Source organism: Neocloeon triangulifer, unplaced genomic scaffold, assembly GCF_031216515.1.
Source record: "Neocloeon triangulifer isolate White Clay Creek 2 clone unplaced genomic scaffold, ASM3121651v1 ptg000014l, whole genome shotgun sequence".
In the NCBI taxonomy this organism is placed as follows: Eukaryota; Metazoa; Arthropoda; class Insecta; order Ephemeroptera; family Baetidae; genus Neocloeon; species Neocloeon triangulifer.
In genome coordinates this window covers 4,128,125-4,150,836 of record NW_026775556.1, presented here as the reverse complement: position 1 = coordinate 4,150,836, position 22,712 = coordinate 4,128,125, and the positions used below count along the sequence as shown (strand labels likewise).

Below are 22,712 nucleotides of genomic sequence, written 5' to 3'. Positions count from 1 at the left end.
ATTCAACAACAACAACTACAGATCGCATTTTTTTATTATTATCATTTACACAAAGTGTGGTAGCGTCGTCTCTTGTTTTTTTTGGTACAACAATAATTGCTTCGCAGAGCGCTTATTAGTTTTCTTCTCGTTCGTCATTTGTAATTATTAAGTTTATGTACATACACGTAACAGCACACAGAAATACTTTCTCTTTTCGTCATCTGCTTCTTCGCGCCGTCTTTTCCTTTCCTACCTTAAACGCTAGACTCGGAGGATAGGAAAACGCAAAGGGCCAAGACGCCTTCGTGGGGCGGCAACAACAATAACAGTTAGCTTTTTCCTTAATTGTAACGGGGGCGGGGGGCTGGGGGGTGATAAAAGCTTTGAGAAATAATCAACAAGGACTGCGCTGGGTCGATGGTCAAATTCGCTAGAGGCCTTCCTTACTTATGAATTAATCTGCTGGCGAGACGTCGGTTTATTTATTTTTTCATTGCAAATTCGCGCAAAATTGGGTGTACAGAAGGGTGTGAATGTGTGTGAGTAAAAAAGAGAACTACATTTTCCGACTGATTTTAGACCTTTGTTATGGAGATGCTTCATCGAGACCGCAATCACTGAACAATTATTATATATATTTATATATCTTTTTAATGAGAAACTATTGGTTGGATCGAGAGAGATGTGCTGAGAAAATTCGCAGCCACTACAAATTCGCTCTCACTTGGCAGCGTTTTCTGCCACTGCCTTCTTTCTTATGCAACCGAGTGTGTGTATGTGTGTGTGTGTGCGTGAGAGTTGAATGTTTATGTTTGTATACAAACAATGCGCGAACATGTAAAATCTCTTACGATGAATATAGATTTGAAGTAAGTTTCTCTCACAAACGAAAGGGAGCGAGCTAGCTTTTTACTCATCCGTCACTTTTTCGTATTATTTTCAGTAAGAAAACTTTGAAAATATTGTATATTATATCGTAATGTATTTATCTGCGTAGTATAATCATAATTTATGTAATAATAATTGTGTGAGAGAGATTGTGTATGTGTGTTGTTTTGCCACAAATATATTTCATAGTACAATAATAATGTTTTTCCTCTTCGCATCCCTTTTAATTTACATATTATTATCGCTTATTGCTATGCCTTAATTATTGCGTACACAATAAATATACACGGGTTCAAAACTGCCTTTTCACTATTTTTGTTTTCACGAAATTCAACTTTTTCTCTCAACAGAGTGTTGGCGAAATAGATTTTAACACTCTCGCATGGGCCTCAAAATTAAACGTTTGCAACTGATTTTCTTTTTTTTCTTCTTAATTTTCTTCACCTGCATGGCCCGAGGAGGGGACTTTTTAAACTCTTCCCTTACGTCGACGTTTAATTAGTTTTAGTTTTAAACATTCATTATGAAAAGAGATCTCACGAAATGATTTCGGGGAGAATTAAATGAATTAAGAATTTGAAGTGGAACCGAAAATTCCTTTTCGACTGGCTTGCTATGCGCTTTTTCGAACTCGAAGCTCTACCGAGAAAGTCAAATTTAATCTCAAATTTAAGGCTGCATCTTTACTCTCAGGGTTGCGGTTGATTGGGCGAAGAAATTTCACTCAATATGTCACATGTATATATTTGAATAGGGAGTCCCGGGGAAGAAAACGGGGGCGTGGAAGGAACTCGTCGTTTTATATGGAACTGAAGTATATCCGGTCTGCCTTGCAGCTTACAGATTTATGCACACACTCTATAAATTCATTGGCTATTTTTCGTCTGTTGTTGCAATACGTATATTGTGTGAGAGTAATAGAGAATTATAACGGATTCTGCTTCTTGGATCGATTTCTTTTCAACTAATTTTTATACTCATCATCTCAGTGGAGCTAGACTCTGCGTCTCTTATTACAATATGTTATTTAAATAATTTATATATTTTATTTACACAGTCTTTTTAAAAAGTGCCATTTTACAAATCAATGGTTTTACTTCTTTTTTACTCGTAATCATAAAATCTCCTATGTCAGTCCAATGCAGTGTGTTTGTGTGTAATCAGAATAGGAAATTTATTTGATGAGAGTGTTTATATTTTTTTTTTTTCTTTTTAATTCCAGATGCTTCTTGAAAAAAAATTAAATGTAAGGTCAAACTCACAAGATTAAGAAATGGGAAAAGTGGGAGAGGAGGAGAAGGAAGTGAGAGTATAGGAGAGAGAAATTTTCGCTTCTTACTTAAATCGCGATGCGTTGTGATATGTTGTTATGATTTTAGTTTAATTTTACTCGTTAGCTTTGAATTAGCAAATTTCTGGTTATTCTCGTCGCGTCTTATTTGAATTAGAGTCGATTTTCTGCAGCAGTATAATTGCTCTCGTTACAACAATATAGTCAGACCAGGAGCTCACACGTATAACATGATGCGTGCTTTTCTTCGTTTTGTTATAAGTATATTGCAAAATATCATGTTATTACTTTCCATGTGGTTAGAGATTAATTATGTAGAAAGTGAAAGAGAGACAAAGAGAGTGGTGGAATTTTCGTATTTTCCTGAATCCGTAGAAATATGTCAAGGTGAGAAAGAGAGAGGGTGTTTCAATATATCCTTGTAGAAACCCTGTGAGCAATATTCTCATGCGCGGTCGTTTGGTACATTTTCTTTCCATAGCAGCACTCGGAACCAAGGAAAAAGAAACCAAGGTGTTGGTCGTCGATTAGCAGAGGAAACCGGAGCCACTTCGGCTGCAAAGGCCTCCTTTAAATCTCACTACGAATGTCGTTTGAATTTGGTGTTTCGCTTACAAATTTTTTTTTCTTTAGTTTCAAATCAGAGGCTCTTTGGCAGTCAAACGCGGCTGCAGCTTCCACGGACGCTAGATTCGAAATTACACGCGTTCCCTACGCCCAATGCTACTCGTGTATCACATAGTGGCATTTAGCAGCCTGCCATGCTTTTGTGTCTGTTGTGACCTGGCTACTAAAACTGCAGGGAGTCGAGATGAGCAGAAAAGAAGGGAAAGCAGAATTTGAGTGAGTGTGAAATATATTGATTGCCCTTGTGCCATCATCAATCAGCAAAGTCGATTTAAGTTCCATCAGTTGTGAGAAAAGTCTTTCTTTGCAGTTCTCGGCCTGCGCTCTTTTTTCGTTTTATTTTTTCCCCCGTTAGTTAATTTAGATCAGAGTACAATATTTAAAAAGGGGAAGGCACCAAAAAATATCGTGAAACTGAATCAGTTTTTTTTATTCTTTGCAGAGCATTTCTCTCAAATAGCCTCTTGAGTGTTTTTATCCAACTGAAAATTTTTCTTTTACATCAAAGTGGAGTAATTGCTATTTGTTTCTCTTCGCGTCTCACAAAATATATATTTTTTATATATATTATATCTTTCGACCGTTTTTAAACACGAGAGAGATGAGCCTTTTCGTACGCGGTTTTTATTTTTTGTGTCTTAAGTATTTACACACGGGTTCACTTTTGCGTTTTGAGTAAGTTAGTTAAGACAGCAGACAGACAGATTACACAGCAAGAGATTTGTGCATTTTTTTTTCCTTTCTTAACGTTATAATCGGTTAGGTGTGAGTGTGTGTGTGTGTTTATGTTAATTTTCCGCCGCAGGTTAACTCGCGTCATTCCCAGCATTTTTGTGGTTTTTCATTTAGAACACGAGAGTTCAGCGTTTGGGTCTAACAAAAGGAAACGAGATAGGGCTGAGAGACGAGATCTTGTTTTGTCGAGATTGAATGTAAGGGAGGAAGGAGAAAGCTCAACTCATTTCACGATATGTGTTTGTTTTTAGAGTGGCTAACTAAGAAACCAGGATGAGCGATGGTGGACAAACTATTACATATTTTGCAACTAATCATCGGGGCGTTAATTCACGTTTGAATCAAGTCTTTGCATTTTTATATCAGACTTTCGTGTCCATTATAAAGAAAGTATATTTATGTTGCATTAAATTACGATTATTGATTGATTGCGTGTGAGTGAGAGTAAAAAATCTTAAAATCTGCTCGCTGCAACTAAATTGAAATCCGCAGTAGTTTCACTTTGAAGGCTGCTCTCGTTAAAATATCCTAAAATTTTCTCGTTTGCTACGCATATTAATTATACAACCTGGAATACTCTAGTTTCAAACTATCTCATCTTTTGTTAAATCTCCAAGAAAATACACAGAGAGTATCAGTAAAAGTAGTACCCTAGATTTTTGGTTTACTCATAGGAAACAACGCAAAAAAAACAAATCAGCCTGATTTTTCTTCCACTTTTATCAGTAAACGATGGAAATTGACTTGGTGTGACGCAAAAATAATTAACTCGGATCTTGATCAATAAATATTTATATAACTCTTTTTTTCTAATTAAAAAATTCACGAGATCAGTTCGAATCGGAAAATTCGACTTAAAACAAGAACATCCGCTCGCTCTATAATGCTTTGGGTTCACACAGCATCAAACTCCTTGGTAAATATTACAATAAAATTTATTATGTTAAGTATGGCTGCTTTGCGTGTGATGCTCTAGCTGCTATTACGAAATTGTTGTAATTGAACGCGCGTGTTTTTGTCTTTCTTTTTTTTTGCATTCATTAAAAGTGTGAAAAAGTGTTTCGTGTGTGTGTGAGTGTGTGGGGGGTGAGTTAAGTGCCTTGTCGTCTCATCTCGCCAATCGAATTGTCGCAATAAATCCTCGCTTTGACAACAACTCGTCTTAATTCATTACAATTATGTACAATAATACACAACAATGCGTTAAGTGTTATTTCCTTATGAATATATAGACGCACTCACACTTAATTAATAAACCTCTCGCTTAATGTAATAATTATATTTAACTTTCACGTTTGGTTTTCGGGCAGAAATAAATTTCCATTTGCTCTGTCGTCGTCAAAAAACAGTAATCGTGTTTCTGTGTGTGTGTGGTTGGCGAATATATTTATAATTATACACATCTTGACAAGTGGAGGGGGAACGTTGAAAAAGATTATTCTCACTTTCCCGGCGGCACGCAAACATTTTCCGCCCGTCTCTCTATTTTTATAAATATTTAAATTTTAGTCATTTTCTTTCCATTTTATTTTAAAAAGTGTAATAACGATAGTGTTTTGTTTTCCTCTTAGATTTTTCTCCACACATTATTATTGCTTTTATATCAGTCGTTACAGATGAAAATTTCCTCCAACCAATAGCAGAGTACGAACGAGTATAACTGTACATAATAATTTATATATTGTAGTTTTTTTTTCGCATTATACAACAATGAATTAACAACTCAACGCAGAAACAACGAAACGAGTCAGTGAGTGTGAGAGTGAGTTAAAAACAACTAACTGCGCGCGTACACATCAGTGAAAAAGTATTTAGTCCCTGATTAATAATTCTTCTCGCAAATTCAACAACTGTGATCCCAACATCGGGAAATTCGATCGCCTAACTAATCGCGCGCGACTCCGAACTCGCTATTGCTCTAATTATTTTCCTGCTCGCGGCACGAAGTCCTAGAAATTTCTTTTTAACCTTAACAACATATTGTCAGTGTGTGTGTGTGTATTTGTGTTTTAGCAAAACGTTTCTTGTATAAAAAATCAAATGTGTGTCAGTGAATGATGCGGGTACCTTTTCTGCAACGTTTTTGGCCTCAAAGGACGAAACTTTGGCGAGAAAAATGTGGGAAAAAAATTAGTTGCTGTGTGCACTAAACACGACTGAACTGCACTCTTTAAAAAAGAAACAACGAGGAACTCAATCTCTTAACTTTTTCTCAGCAAAGTGGTTTTTGGAAACAACTTGCAAAGTAATTAGTTTTTTTCTTCTTCTTTCCTCTCAACTCTATTTAATAATTATTTACTCGTAACACTTAACACTAATCTTACAATTGCTCGCTTACTTTTAGCCAACGCGTCCGCGGACTATGCACAAAACGCTCAACGGAACACACACAGATTTTCCTGTCGTATTTACACTTAGATGATATACATTACTATGCTATACTGCGCTGCTGGGGGTATGTTTTATGTGTCGGGGGGATCAAGAGTCAAAAAGGAATCTCGCTCAACCACATGTGCGCGAAAGAGAACAAAAGAAATATTATTCCGCTTCAGCAACAACACCTCGAGACACTAGCGTACAATAATTATCATAGAGCAGGCACCCAATTTAATTATTTCGCCGCACGTCTCTTTTAATTCTCGCTTAATTGGTACATATTTAATTGCTGCGTGTGTGTGTGACTTGGGTTGCACATACTACTTATACTTCTTGCTTCTCGCAGCGCGTTTTGCAATCGTCCGCTTATACTCATCCCCATATATGTATAGTACATTAATTGTAGTAATAATAATTACACTTACAAGTTATTGATCACTTTTTGAAAGTTAACCGCGTTTCGTCAGTGTGTGTGTGTCTGTTTTTTTCTTTTAATTCTGTTTCTTTCTGTTTAATATTTCAATAATAACTCTCGGTCGCACAATTTAGGCACAAAGACCTAACCAACTACAATTATTTGGTAGCATCTCTCAGTACCAATCAAATTTGGAACGAAATCCGGAACGCTGCCGGCGAACAGACAAACCTTAATAGTTAATACTTAACAAGTACATAGTGTGTGTGTGTGTGTTTATTTGTGTGTCTGTGTGTGTAGTGTGAGAGAATGAGTGTGTGATCGACAAACAAAACAAAAAAAGCAAAAAATAAGTTTGTTTATACAACGCGTTTGCTCTAAAGTAAAATCAAAAAAGTGTACACATATGAAAATAACTTCTCGATGGTTTTCTCAGTTGCCTAAAATTTTCAGCTAACAAGGTTCTGGGGATTCTTATTGCGTAGAACACTGATGGCATGAATTTCACTGGAATTCAGAAAATAGTACAATTTCGCTCGCACAACTCGAGCAGGAAACCGAGGAATATCTCGTCAGACTGCCGGACAGACATTTTTTTCCATTCAAAAAGTGTGTGTTTGTTGCGGAAAAAACACAAAACTTGTCACTTGTTCTCTTGCAAATTGCGTCCAGAAGCGAATCGTGAGCTGTCAAAGGGATGTTTCGAATTCCTTGCTGCCTGATGAGAGAGAGAAAAAGAGTCGGTGCAAGGACCCTCTCTGTGGTTTTCTTTTACAAGGTTACTTTTTGTAGAGTCCGTCCAGCTAAGTCGACAGTGTGTTGTCATAATTTATGGGTAAGTGAGTGTGTATCAGTGTATGTGTAAATTGCAATAGTGAGTTGTGTTTTGAAAGTATTACAAACGAGCAGTAGTAGGTCATTATTTTATCTCATTTTACCATTGAAATTAGCAACCTGAGATTTTGTGTCCACACAAATCTTTTTGTTTATGTGACATTTCGAATCTGCAACAAAAGAAGCAAAGGATTTCTCTCATTAAAATCGCGATCCGAAAATAGATATAGAGCAAAGAAATGAATACCTGACAAATAATTTATCCCAAAAATCCCTTCTCAATGGTACCCATTCGTGAATGCAGCTGGAATCAGTGGACCCTGAAAAGACAAGACATAGTTTTCCATTTGGGTAAATTTCATTGAAATGGAATTATTTAGATCGCTAAATTACACAGAGAGAGACAGAGAAAAAGCAAAACTCAAACTCAACTCGTAACCATTTATGATACAATTTTTTAAACTATTGGTTTTCGAGAGCAGCAGAAATCAAGTCCATCACCAAATTATAACAGATAACTATAAAAATTACTCAATTTTTTTTAATGAAGAATCTAATTTGTGGCTAATTTTAATTTTTGAAAAGAGTAAAATTTGTAGAGTCTATTTACAATTCTTCCTAGTTCCTAGTTAACAAAATATATTTTTACATAAAATGGAATTGCTTTAAAATTTAAAATTTGAAAATTAAGTGGATATGCTTTAACTTCTTCTCAAGGGAAATTAATTTTCAGCCGTTTAATTACAAATCCAAAAGTTGGCTTTGATCGGGAGCTTCTTTCTCAAAACTTTGAGAAAATTGCTATAAAATTTAGATTTTTTTCATTATTGCAATTTCTTGTTTAGACCAGGAAGAATTTTGCCTCATTACAAATCTGAAGGTCTACTTTTTCTACCAATTACAAATTCTACTGCTAGAAATAATTTTCATGCTTTTTTGAGAAGTAATAAGAAAGACAGAGCGTGTATGAGAGAGAGTTGAGGTGGAGCTTCACTTACTGGGTTGTAGCTGACGGGCGCGCGACTCACCGCGATGGCTTGAAAGCTGTTGGGCTGCGGGCTGGCGGCTTGAACGTAGCCCACGCTGTCGGTGCTGCCGCTGTACATGTCGATGGGCCCTGGCGAGTTGGCCGGCGGAAAGCCGCGGCTGTTGGCCGGCGAGGCTGGCGGCCCGAAGCCTTGCGGGTAGTTGTTCATCACTGTGAATTCAGCCGCACCCAAGCAACATTAGTAAGTCCCTTTTCGTTTCGTGTCCGATGTGCGAGTTAGACTTTGGGCGCGCAGGTGCCACATCATTGGGTAAACAATAACTCACTCGTCGCGCCAACGGACCCAAATGGAAAAGCACCACTTTCCCGATAAGTGCGACAAAATCCACCAAGGAATCGCGCGAAAGAGGAAACGCACTTTCTCTCCGGCGAGAAGGGAATGCCAAAAGTGACGACGAATGCAAAAATTCTGCTGGGAATCCAACTCAAGTGAGGTGAGGTGCACAAATAAAAGGAATTTGGAGAATAAATATAATTATTTCATGACAAATCTTTAAGAAGTATTATAAGATATTAAAAAACCACAAATTTTTTTAGTAAAAATTAAAAAGAAAAAAAAACAATGGAAATGAAAAATTTCTCCTTTTCAGCATAATAATAATTTTTTTGTTTTAAATTTAAATTTTAAATTCATTTAATACAAATTTTTTTAGGTGGTTTCAATTTTCACAGCAATTTTTTTTCATGTACAGAAGGAAAGCATTTATCCATTTCATTTTTGGCGATTCACAAGCGCAAATACATTTTTTCAATTGACTTATTCACCAAAAAGATTTTAGCCCTTGAATCTGTTTGTTATTGTAATAATAATAAATAAATAAATAAGCATTGCAAATCATATTCTTAATCAGTTTTCTTTAAATCTCTCATTTAACTCTAGATTTTTAAATCAAACAATTTTTCTTTTTAAATAATTAAAACAACAATCTTGACCAAAAGTAATTTTCTATACTTCTATAATTATATATAATAATTTTCATAAAGTTATGCCAATTTCATAATTTAATTTTCAATTGATTTCTGTTCATTCCAATATAAAAATCTTGATCAATAGAAATCAAACTTTTTAACCCTGAAGTTGCCTAGTAATGAAAAAACTCATTAAAAAACGAAAACGGAAAATCCTTGATGGTTTTGATTATCTAGATGAAGTCTTTAATTAAAAATCGTTTCAAGTTGGTCGGAAGAGCAATTAAAAGTTGAAGAGAGATAGTCTCGGGTGCTTGTAGTAAAAAGTTTGATGGTATGCAAATAAGTCTTAATTAATATTTCACCATCGCCGCGTGCTTGAAGCGAATTCGGTCGTTCGGTGCAACAACAATAGGACGCAAAATAAGATTAGAGAGGCGCGCGCGTGCTGACGTCAAACGCGCACGGCGTGACGCAATTCGCAAAACCGCCGGAGACCAGGAGCCGATTTTCCCAAACGCTACGTGTTTAAACAGGATTTTTGCGTTTCACCGTTCGCACATCGGACTAGAATTTATTTTTCATTTTTAGGATTGGCGCGACAAAAGCAAGGAACTTTGCGTACCTGATAACGCCTGCGTAAGAAGCGGGGTGTTGTTGTTAGGCGTGAGCTGGCCGTTGGTGATATCAACTGGGCACAGAGAGAGACAAGAACGGCACACGATTAGTAACATGGCACAAACAAAAGCGATTAAGGTGCTCAAACAGATGCACCCAATGCACACATCCAAATCGCGCACACACTCACACAACGCAATAAAGGCGGCGGCGAACGGCAGCTTATTGGCTCGCTCTGCAAACCAAGTCCAAGGCAAACACTCGCACGCTCGCCTTTGTTGCCCGACCAGCTAATTCTAGGCCTATAACTACCATAAAACCAAAACCCAACGGAAAAACGGAGAAATGTTGGAATTAAAAAAGGCAGGCAACCCGCGCGACCAAGCGACGCGGCGGGTTGCATACTCAGCTCTAAACGGTTAATTATTTCAAGAACTCACTACTCACAAGTTTTTTTTCTTTTTAATATCAACTAGTCTATTTTTTTTTTTTTTATAAATTTCATCTACAGAATTATAAAATAATTTTCTAGTGATTGACATTGAAAATATTGTTTGTAGACTGCTTTATTCTACGACTAGCACACATTTTTCTCTTCACCAATCCTAACGTAATACAGATTTCTTGAAGTACAAACGATTCGAGATAATCTACACCTAGCTTAAAAGCTCTAGACTGCTGTAAAATGTAAGATTTAAAAGAGTTACACAGTATTTTTTCCCACGAATGGGAGACTATTCTATTATCTTGGCTTACAATGAGTTTGATATCTAAAAGGAGCTGATTTGCACAGGTCAGCTCGGGAACTACGCAAATAATCCCACTTAGAATTACTAAAACACGACATATGGAAATTCGTATCTAATATTATGTTAGTGAAAAAACCACGTATACATTAATTTTCTAAATTCGAGAAACGTGGAGACATGATGAGACTAATTACCGCTGCGTCTAACACAGAGAGTGTAAAGGAAAACAGCTATGATCGATTTTCGAGAAAAAAGTACAAAACTGGCTAAAGTAAGAAAGTAAGTTCGATTAAGTTCTAAATATATGAGTAGCCAGACGGAAAAGAGAAATGGTTATTAACCCTGTTTTACGGCCAGTTGCAGTGGCTGCTGCTGGTGTTGGTGGTGGTGGTGATGGTGGTGGTGGTGACCGGCTGAGGTCGAGTTAGAGGCTGTCAACGTCACTGCCAAATACCATTTCAACCTAACTCTTTCTTTCTTTCGGTTCTCAACAACTAGCTCTCGGTATATATCCAAAGAAGAGAGGAAAACAGGTGGCGACTTTGCTTTTATTTATGTGTATGTGTCGTCCAACTTCGAATCGCGGTTCCACCGAGCGCAATTAGCAAGCTCCATTTGCGTGCAAACCAAGCAGAACATGCAGAGGGCAGGACTCGCACACACACACACACACACACACACCCACTCGTTTTTACTTGCAAACGTGTCAAAGTGCATTGAGATCTATGGGTCTCTATAGCGGGGGGTAAATCCGATATATATTATGCTACTCTACACACATACCTGCATGCATTAGGCGCGAACACAGAATGGGCCGAAAGTAGAGGGACTTGTTATTTCCGAGCGAGGGGAGGGGGAGAGAGAGAAAAGAACTTGCTCTTTCCTTCTTCTTCCTCGTATGGATTTTCCCGCAGAGTACAAATTGCAGTGCAATCGGCGTGTGTGTGCCGTCGAACAGAATTCGGAATTGGTTTCCATTCAGGCGCATGCATTAAAATCAAAACCAGACAGAGAGAGTGAAAGAGCAGCACTCGGCACAAAAGAAGCGCGTCGCACGCATGCACACTTTTTTCTGCCAAGAGTGAAATATTCCAAGGCCTATTCAATTCGAGAAAAAATTAACATATGAGCATGAATCGGCCTCAGTCAGTATTAGAGCTAACAAAAGCGCTCAAAGTTTTTTCTTTTTAATTTCTTTGGCTCCGGTCACGCGCACAAGAAGCACAAGTCGGTCGGCGCCTGCTTTCCTCTTGTCCCAATCAAGCAAGTCAATCAAAGGCTCGTTCACGTCGCGTGTGTGTCATTTATAAATTTATTCGTGTAATTGCACATTCAGTTTTTAACATTATGGTAACAACATCCATGACTCTCTTTATCATCAGTTAAACTTGAGATAAAAAGTAACAATGGTAACAAAAAATTATGAAATCGGCTCAAAATCAGCAGCGTGCTTCTTTTCCTTGGGCAACAATAAAATCGGTCGATCAGACTTTGTTTGCACAATAAATTAATATTCCATCTCCGATAATCAGAGATGAGAGATAAACAACTTGTTACTTTCTATGAACCAGATCGGGAGCCTTATCAACAAATTACAGGGGATAAAATGATTAATTTCCTCCTGATATTAACTTTGGAATGAGGAAATCTGCTTGTTTTTTTTTTTATTTATATCAAACAAATTGAGCAAAATGTAAAACTAAGCGTTGCTCTTTTCTCCGAGGTGGAGACAAACGAACGCTCAAATTTTGTGTGAATTTGCAGTTGTTGGTTTGATTGTGATGTTTGAGGAAGGGCTCACAGAGTGGTGTACACGTATTCATTTAAACAGCGTTTTTAATTATTAGTCTGCTATTGCGGCTTTCGCAAAACCCGGCGATTAAAAGCTCCCGCAAAACTGATCGAGAGTGGAAAGCCACAAAACTACACAACTGGATTTAACTCTTTTGCTAATCGTCTCGTGCTAAATAGCTTTGGTAAAAAATCTCGTCTCGATTTTCAGAACAACGATGAGGGCGTTTTTTTTTTGTAAGTTCGTTTAATTGGTAAAAACGCGCGGATCTTGTGTGTAAGTGAATATATTTAGAAGTTTTGAAAAATTGGGGGATTTGAAAGAGAGAGGCTTCTTTCTCGGTTTCACGTGTGCCCGACATTTAGATATTCGCCAAGGAGGACTCGGTTATCTGGGACCAAACCCACCACACCTGAGAAACAAAAGAAAACAGAAAATAAAATCGTCAGTTTTTTGTTTAAATATCTTCAGGTCTGCTTTTCAACTACGTTGCTCACTACTTAAGCACACATTCCTAATGTCACATTTATGAAAAGAGAGAGGAACATCGACAGGGGCCAAGACTCTCCTCCTCTTCCTCCACATAAAAATTATAGTCTCTCAGCCGAGCAGCATGGGCCCCTGTGTTTGCGACAGTTAATCAATGAACTAAGCAGGAAGCCAAATTAATTAATTGAGATTTCCACTGAGTGGGTGGTGCTACTTGATTGCTACATGATCACGTCGGGCGGCGGGAAAAGCATGCGACTATAAGTGGTGGCGGAGCAGAGAGAAACAAATAGAGAGAGAGAGAGCGAGAAAGAGCGTATGTGTGTGTGCTTTGCAAAAAACGGCCCCATCTCTGATATCCGCGATTATTTACACCAAAATTGGGTGGGGGGGGGGGGGGGAAGCCTACGTGTTAATCGGATGGAGTCTACGTGAGATTAAGAGTTACACACAGAATACGAGAGAGATCTACGCAAAACGAACATACAAAAGAGCCGCTCTCGTGAGGTGCCTAAACTCTCAACCGAGGCTTGAGGGAGCTTTCTTTCGTTACAAACATAGCGACACTAATCTCGTTGCAGCGGAGAGTGGAAGCCACGCTCGGAGGACGGCAAAATCACTTATTTTTTTTCTTCGTAAATTGCGTGTTTGTCGTTGCGATTCAATAAATAAAAGCGTAGTTTTATTCTCTGCGTTAAAAATTATTGATTAGAGGACAGATTCGTGTCCGCGCGCGCGTATATATATTTGTTCAAAGCTCGGTGAGAAACTCATTTTATTTGCCACGTCCACATTGTGGATTGGACGCGAACGTGAGTGTAAATTTTAGAAAAGATGAGAGAATTATAGAGGGAAGTGATTGCGCGCGAAATTCAAGCCCCGGCGGCTCATCGATTTATTTTAAAAACAAAGTGGAATCGGGCCTACGATTTACGACTAGAGTCTTAACTTACTTAGTACGTACGTGAGTGTGTGTGTTTCTAATGCTAGGACTCTCAAGTAGTGTGGTAACAATTGCCAAGTTACATTCGAATAATATTATTAGCTATTCACTAAGTAAGTTACAAGTTACACGCCGCGTACGGTATACTCAGCTCGCGATCAACTCGATTTCTTTTGGGCGCCGAGTATAGTGGCAAACGCGACATTATTTCTAGATTCGACCTTCAGGTTAATTAATTAAATTAGTTTTAAACTAGCACTGCGCACTACAGCGATAGAGCAGCGTTTAATTACATTATGAGAGAGATTAAAAGTACGACACAGTTTTTCGAAATTCGCGCGGGGGGCGACAATACACAATTGTAATTATGGAAGAGCTACATTCGGTGTGAGAGAAAATTTGGAAAAACCTTTTCGCTCGCGTGACATGTGGTTTCTGGCACATACACACAAATGCAGCAGTTTATCTTTGGTTTGGGTGCTCACAATTAATATTATTAAACATGGAAAAGTTAGTAGTGGGCTCAATGAATTAGTAATTGAGTTGTTGATGCGAGTAGTTAGAGACACATGATAAATTTTTCTTGAAAAAACAAAACAAAAATTAAAACACGGGGGGAGAGAGAGAAAGAGAGATTGGGTTCGTGTGTCTGCTTTTGTTGTTAAAATAGGCCACTGCGTTTTACAGAGGCAAGGTTGCCACATGCATGTTGTATAAACCCAAAGGGTCAAGCGGGTACGGGAACAACAAGTGTTGGAGGCTGCTCAGATTACCTGTGGGGTAGGGTAGCCCAAAACTCGCATATCCAGAGTAACCTCGTCCCGCGGAGTAGGCTGCAAATGCGGCTGGGAAACCTGCGGTTTCAAAAGTGCAAAATAAAAACTTTAAGATGGATTTGTACAACTAATGCTGGTCAATTCTAAAGTTACTCGAAATTATTAATCGAATTTGAGAATCAAAAGTTTCAACATACCATCAGGCAGAGCACCAATTGGCCACATGAAATCTGCAAGAGAGAAAAAGAGGCAACGATTAGAAAAGATGGCATATTTCTCGCACCAATAATTGAAAAAAATAAAAATCTCCGGAGAAAATTCAAACCCAGGACATGCCTTACATCAAAAAATGCACTCAGAAATCAAGAGTCGCAAACATCAGACGCACAAATTTTCTCCCGTCGTCTGCTAGAGAGACCAATCATCACAAAAAACGTGTGTGTTTGTGTGTCATATACGTGTGGACATACAGAGAAATTCCACCATTTAAAAACTCCAAATAAGTGGCAGTGTGTCTGTAAGTGTGTCAGTGCATGTGAACACTCTCACATTTGATGTTGCTAGAAAATGTATAATATATAATTTATGAAATATGGTCAAAGTATTGAGCTACATCTAGAGTATATAATGTAATAATTTGTAAAATTAGTAAATGCTACTTCTAATTAAGGTTCATTGAGAGGGGTTTCCATACTAACACTAGTGACAAAAACCAGAGGTTAATAATTCGTTAAACTAATCCATCACAATCGCAGTCTATATTAAGTTACATAGTTCAGCTGAGTCTAGACATTTGCTACGCACTAAACTAGCTCTAGCCTTTCTAAACTAGCCTCCTTAAGTCCACATCATTTCTTTCTTTTTTGATAAATATAAATATATATTTGTAAGAGAAAAACGTAGTTGAGGTAAGAGCAAAATTTATTCGAGTCTAATGCAAAATACATTCAATATTATATTATGTTGTCGAGATATAGGACTGCTTGAACAAAATTAGAGTTCGCCTAGTGCGCGCCAGAGAATACAATCAACTCTTTCGTTATGGAAGCAGATAGAGAGAAGCTAATAAGAGAGAGAGCACATAAATTAATTAACACTAATGGAATACAGTTACCTGCCCTGATATTTATGTTCTGTTCGCACATTAGGTGTGGTTAAATACATTAGTGACGAGAATACACTGGCTTAGCAATTCTTCAGAGAGATAATACACGCAAATTACAGTAATTATGTAATCTCTAGCTAGTTTTAATTGATTATAATGTATATTAATTAGAGAAAGAGATATAATTATGTAAGGTTAAATACAGTAGATTACAGCACTATAGCTAGTCAATGTTTGTTATACATGAGAAGTTTGACTCTTCTCACATTTTAAATACTTGAGACAAAACACAAAAACCTCTTTACCAAAATACAAATTCTCCAAAATTAAGCTAATTCGGATTAATTAAGTAGATAATTCTCGTTTTCTACATTCGGAGAGATCTAGTCATAATTAATTAAGCCTGCCATCTAGTTTCTGCACTCTGTGTGTGTTTGTGAGACACAATTTTGCGATACAAAAATAAACAATTCTCTACGCAGAATATAATATCATGACTGCTAAAGTAAAAAATATTCTCGTGTATGCGTTTCTGAGTTACAAACGCTTCTGCTTTGACATGGCTAGCCTAACCCCACTCAATGACTCGGAATGTTTGTGTATATCATTTCTTAAAAGTTAGAATTATATATTTGTTGTGAGAGCAGAGATTGATTATACATTTTCTCAACAGAGAGAGTGATCCATCACATTCAAAACTTTGGAATGGTGTATATATATAGTTTTTCACGATTTGATCGATTGACTACTAATAATATGATATTAAGCTTTGAATACATCACATGGAGAGAAAGAGATACAAACGCACGCGAGCTAATAGAACCCGCGCGCGAGTTGAAACGGATCACTTTACAACAAACACCAAACTTTTTTTGCTACTGCACGCGGCTGCCTAATAAGCTGCCAACGCGATTGGAGTATATTTGATTTATTTTATTGTGACGTGTGTCTTATAAACTAACAACGGATTTGCATGCCCTGCAAAAGCTTACTGAGAGGTGGTGGGGGAGCAGGCAATTAAATTTGTAATGGAAATTATAAAACACTCTGTGTGTTTGTTTCGCAAAATGACATGCGATTCGCCAGTGTTCAAATGTTATCAGGGGCAAATAAATTTTGCGAATGTTGGGGAGAGATAAAGCAATGCAGACCACACAAATACGCTTCACAGTAATCAATAAATGTATGGATGTATTTACAAGTATCATGCACCGCGTGTACGCGTATATGTACGTACAGATAAATGTGAAATAAATAAATATTTAAATCTACAGCGAGAGAGCAAAAAATCATCAACAACAAAACAATCATAACACATGGACCGTAAAACGTCCAAAGTGGCGCGTCGACGTTTTCGAATTCAGTCATTGATTATGGTACACTAAGCGACTACAGCTGCTGTCTAGGTAGGGTCGGTCGGAAGGGAAGAAGGATTTTTAATTCTAAGTCTCGACTTTGATATGCGATAGGCCTGCTGACTTAACCCACTACGGCTGACTACATTTTTACTTTTTGATTTGACAAGTCTTTTAAGTTTTACCGCGGAGAGAAGTAAATAGTATACATACGCGCGCGTCTAAACTAAATTTAAATTCGATCAAGTTTTTTTTTTAAGTACGCTCCGGAGACTAATCAAGGCCGCTTCGTATTAATCAGCTAACAATTGAAACCTGAACCTACAGAACTGCTACTCTTGAAATGAGAATTTTATTGATTCGTCCAAAAGGACCGCTAATTAAAATATATCAGAGAAGGCGCTTTGAATCAGGTCTTTCACGTGTCAACAAACTACAAACGCTACAGTAAAATTTGGCACTCACAGATAATCAACAATTCCTTTAGCTAAGCAACAAGCTAGAAAACTAACAACTTCCGTCGCGGCTCCCACTACTTTAGAGAATGGACTTTAAATAATATTTGAGCGCTTTGATTAAATCGCGCCCCGATTTTCAGCACGTTTATTCGTACTTTCAGTTTATCAAAAAATTCAATTTACGAAAATTAGAAGAAAATATTTATTGCAAAAAAGAGGCCTTTTTCACTAATTTGGAAAGGTGCGTGGGAAGAATTTGAGGGCGAGGTAGGGCGGGAGGGGGGTTGCGAATCAGTGCGGCCTGTGCAGGTGGGAGAGGACGGGTCAGAGGCCGACGGCCGTGGGAATGGCGTGGTACATAGCGGCGGCCGACGACACGTCCAGGCCCTGCAGACCCATCAACTCGGACATGTTGTAGGTGAGAGGGGCGGGACGGTGGTTGACGCCGGCCAGGGCGGCGGCCGCGGCCGCCAGAGCACGCTTTCCATAGGCCGCCTGTTGTTGGCCCTGCGAGACGGCGGCCGCGGCGGCGGCCGCTGCCGCCTGCACCATGTCCACGCCGTACAGGGAGGCGGCCGACTGCCGCTGGAAGGCCAGGGACATGGGGTTGTTGACAGCAGCAGAGTGCGAGGGAGGGGCGGCCGCTTGCAGGGGCTGCAGCGACGACAGGGCGGCCGCTGCGGCCGCGGCTGCCGAGTTCGAATTGTTGGCTGCGGCGGCTGCAGCCTGCAGACTGGCGGACACGCTGCTCGGGATGGTGTAGGGGGAGTAGCGGTAGGCGGCGGCGGCCGCCTGCAGCGACGAGGCGGCCGAGGCCGCCGAGGGGTTCAGCATTAGCAACTCACCGTAAGCGCCGCGGCCGGCGGCCCTCGTCTTGGCCAAGTTCGCCGGCAGCATCACCTCCTTCGGTTGTGCTTTCTTACACTCCACCTGCCACAACACAACAATCAGCTTTTCAAATTTCAACTTTTCAATTTTTTTTTCATGTTAGGAAATGTTTCTTATTATCAAATGATTCAGTAAAAATTTCAAAATTGAAATTTAAATAACAATTAAAATTGAAGTTTCCGAGCAAATTTTCACCTCTTTCTACAAACTTGTAAGAGCAAAAATACAATAATAAATATTTGCTATTACTTCATTCGCTAATAAGAGAATCAGTAAAATTGAAAGCAATTATTACACAAATGCTTCTGGTGAGAAGTAATACATTTTCCAGATGAGTCATGAAATATTTCTGCCTTCACATTTTATAATAAAAATCATTTCTAGAGGGGGCCTTTATCAAAATGATGAATTTTATCTGTGAAATAATAAAATAAAAACACTACTTTTCATTTTATAATAATAATCTTAAAATTGATGAAAGGGTTTAGGTTTGGGGCAAAAAGCTGTTTTGTGTCGTGCTTGCTCAGCAAAAGTTGAAAGCAGGAGTGCGGGGGTGATCAATAGCTGGAAGAATTTCAAATTGATAAAGCCCGAAAGTGCGCTAAAAGGCTTTCGGTATTGGATTTCGCGGCGGCGGTGGCGCCACACGTGACAAAGGGCTCGAGTTCCTTGGGCTGCTAGAAAAAGGTGTGTGTGTCTCATAAATTATTGATGTTGTACTTTACCATTTTATTGTTGATTTCATGGAAGTGAATTTCACAGACTTTATCGACTACGTCTTCGTTCTGGAAAGTGACAAAACCGAAACCTGCAACAAACAAACAACAACAACGCCGTCAGTTTTGGAATAAACAAACATAAATGTATATAAAAAAGAAAGAAAAAAAATACTAGGGGGAGCAAAAACGAGTCGGGGCTGCGGAGGGAAAGAGAAAAATATCGAGTGCCGGCGGCTGTGGAAAAAAAATGATGCGAGAGCTGCGAATTTCAGACGGAAATCGGCCTCGCGAGATCAATTTGCATGTTTTTGGCTGGCAAGGTGTTCCAGCGTCGTGTTGTATAATTCAGCGCCGACTTAACTCAGGGAGAAGGCGCGGCCAACTGCTGCTCGGGGTGTAATATCCGAGACCGAGAGACGACTTTTTGGGCCCGATAAATTTCGGCCCGCGGAATATGCAGACGCAAAAAGCGGGCGCTGCTACTTTGTTTTTCGCATCGCCAACATTGTTCTACAAACACTGCAGCGAGGACGGGTTTAGTGTTATTGCGAGCTTGCGACGAAAGAGGATTCTGTGTAAATTCTTAATTAAACCGACGGCTTGATTTGCTTGTGCGAGCAGCGAGGGTGGCGGAGTCGCGTGACTGCGCCGAATTTGCAGCGGCTGATCTCTAATTGAATGGCAAACACAACAGGAGGCCATCTGATTAGGCCGCTCGTCGTGTCCCGCCTCAATATTTCACCCGAATTTCAATTCAATTGTGCCTGACACGCCGCGTGCAATTAATTTGGTCGGCGATTCGTCTCTTTGACGAATAACCCTCGATTCGCTGCCGGCTATGAATTAGAACTTCAAATCTGACAATGCATTTTGCTCCAAATTATAAAATCCATTCAGTTAGTTTTCGTCATTAAAATGGGTATGAAATAAAGATTTGCTGATTTCAGGGCATCGAAGCCATTTTTTTTTTTTCAAAGATGCTCCGGAGATTTTCTACACAATATTTAAGTGTAAAGCTGCCTGCTAATTTTTAAATTGAAATATTTTCTAAAAGAAAAGAATCATAATTATTGAATAATAAACTTTTTTATATATAATTTTTTTTTTTAATTTGAAGGATTGCAAGAAATTATTCATTGCATAATATATCATTCATTTGAAGAATATTTTCTAGCAATTATTAAAAAGGAAATAATATATATTTGGTTGATTTAAAAGCCGTTTTAAGTTATGATATTTTTATGTTAAATATTTTCCTTTATTTTCCTTTCGGGTTGTTTTTTTGTTTGTATGTGAAAATAATTTTTATTTTAAAATTCTTATCTTCGCAATTATATTAAACAGTATAATTTTGAATGCACACAATGATGTATCTCGATGTGGAAATTATTTTTGTGATGGATCAATTTACACAATTTGCAATACGATTCCCTCTTTATCAGTCTGTTCTTAATTTATAATCAATAAATTTTTATTTTTTTAATCAATTATGCACAACTTGAAACAAATCTCATGATTCATAAATTAAATTTGCCAAACTGCCTGTTTAGTTTATTAATCGTTACAGAATATCCTCTTTAAAGATGGATAATTGGGACAATTGAGATAATGTGTGCTGTCTTGTTAGGTTGTGCGAGTGGCTGAGCAAATCCACCTGAGCAAACTGCAATTAAATCCCCATCTCGAGTCGTTGCATAATTGAATGGCAGGCTGACTGAGAGCGGGTTGGAAACCGACCGAGGTGACAATCGCGTCTATCTCTGCCTTGCTCGCTCTTGGGAGGCCAAATTTATGCAATTAGAACTGGCGACAGAGAGTTCAAAGCGGCGTCTCAGCAAAGGCCCAAGAAAATCGATCACCGATCTGGGTCAAACGAAAGACAACGTACAGCCATTTGAAATTCGCATTAAGCCGCAAACAACGTGCAGCACATTTTTTCCGCTCTCTCGCATGTATGTTTGCAAGAAAAGTTGCAGGAAGTGAGTGCAGTACCGTCAAAGCAGCCGGCGGAATAATGAACCAACTCTTTCTCCGTCGACGTTCTCATTCTAATGCACTGCGGGCGAACACCATTATCGCCGGCAAAGAGACGAGCAAATGCAAAAAAATAATGAAGACTGGAATGGTTTTAAAGCAAAAAATAAAAAAATCGTCATCTTGTTTGAAAAAAGGGGGATTCGTACACAATTTGACAAAATGCACGCCTTGTGAAAGCAACTTTTAAATTGTTGATTATTTTTATTTTTTACCAAGAATGAATTATAAAACCCACAAGCGTAGTTTTTAATTTGGTCGTAAATTTACGTTAACAATTTTGCATGCTGTCGTTGTGAGTAATGTAGGCAAAAGAGTAATGGGAAATTTTTAATTTAATCTGCAGATGCAGAAATTAGGCGGGTACATAGGAGGAAGGGCCATTTCTCTGCTGCGGCGTCCCCGTGTCTAATTTTTTATGCGGAAATTCGGCCGGCGTTTTTTGATGTTTTCATTTATCATTGGAGCGAGGCAGAGCCGCACATGTGGCAGCAGACAAGTGAATGGTGCTTTTTGAGTGGCTTTGTGCGCGCCGAGGCAAAAAGGGCCCCTGCCATCACTCACCCCCTGCCTAGCTGCACTCCTCAGCAGTTTTTTGTTGCCCTCACATGCATTACCTGCTTTTATTCCTTAATGGTTAATGTCGTCGGCCCGCAAAACAATTCGCGACTTTTTGCGTTCGATTTCGGAAGGAATTCATTTCGCTCGAAAGTTGACAAAGGGCCTGCTTTTGCTACTTTTCGCCACCGCCTTGTTCAACTCTCCTCATGCGCGAAGACGGAACTTTTGGACAGCAGTTATTTTTAGCGCAGAAAGAAGTTGACGCGCCGTCACACAAATACTATGTGGATTCCGACGCCGCCGTTTTATTTAATATTAACCAGAGGCAGATACCGGAATTCTCTCGCGGCGAAACTGAGTGAGTGAGCTGCTTTACCTTCCGCCTACTCGGTCACACAAAAACCGAAAGAAATCTGACGTTTCTCTGCACAGAAGCTTCTTCCTTAAAGGGGGTGACAACCGTCGCAAAATTAAAATGACACACTTCAGATTCTTAGCTGTAACTTTTTGAGACGATTTCAATGCTCTTTAGAAAAAAATTGTTGAAATTAATTAACTTGGAACTTAAAAATAACATGGCGTCATTATTTTAGAACTAATGAAGGCAATTCTAATGCCTTGCGTAGCCACAAAGCTGAGAAATTGTTGGTTCGAAACTTGATTTTTAAAATTAATCTTCGACACTTCATTTTATTTAATTTTTATCTCTCACTCTCTCACATGGTGGTATTTATTTTACTGTCATTGAAAAAGAAAATGGAGATTAACAAAGCAAATTAAATTTATTGAATGCATTTATGGAGTATGTATTTGGGCAGAAAATGCCCGGAGATACATTATTAAACATAAATTTGAAACTAAATTCTTATTTATTTATACATTTATTTAAAATATTATTAAAATTCAAAATTTAAAACAATGGAAGTTTTTGCTTTATTTAAAAAAAAAATGTTACAAGCTACAATCATAAATTTTCTTCTGCAGCTGGCTAACAATTATTGCTCAGTTTAAGTTTAAGCTTTTGGAATTTTCTAAATAACTCTATTCCCTCCCCCACCCTCGTTGTTGTTTATTAATATTATTTATATGATTTGTTTAATTAATTGCTCTCCATTGAAAA

General features: G+C 38.4%; 1 protein-coding gene across 11 annotated transcripts in view; it reads right to left on the bottom strand.

The window, feature by feature from the left end:
* Window positions 1-72: 72 nt before the first annotated feature.
* LOC132201308 (RNA-binding protein Musashi homolog Rbp6) overlaps window positions 73-22,712 on the bottom strand; it is a 205,354-nt gene continuing 182,714 nt past the window's right edge. For 3 of the 11 annotated variants that reach the window (XM_059627367.1, XM_059627369.1, XM_059627373.1), the window contains 8 exons: window positions 19,004-19,086; window positions 18,236-18,320; window positions 14,672-14,702; window positions 14,470-14,561; window positions 9,731-9,796; window positions 8,147-8,346; window positions 7,396-7,483; window positions 73-7,318 (listed from right to left, as the gene is read on the bottom strand). In XM_059627367.1, coding sequence (XP_059483350.1) covers window positions 7,427-7,483; window positions 8,147-8,346; window positions 9,731-9,796; window positions 14,470-14,561; window positions 14,672-14,702; window positions 18,236-18,320; window positions 19,004-19,086 — 614 coding nt within the window. In that variant the 3' untranslated portion in view covers window positions 73-7,318; window positions 7,396-7,426. Of the gene's footprint in view, window positions 7,319-7,395; window positions 7,484-8,146; window positions 8,347-9,730; window positions 9,797-14,469; window positions 14,562-14,669; window positions 14,703-18,235; window positions 18,321-19,003; window positions 19,087-22,712 lie in introns of all 11 variants that reach the window. The other 8 variants (XM_059627368.1, XM_059627371.1, XM_059627372.1 and 5 more) reach the window with 6 other exon arrangements.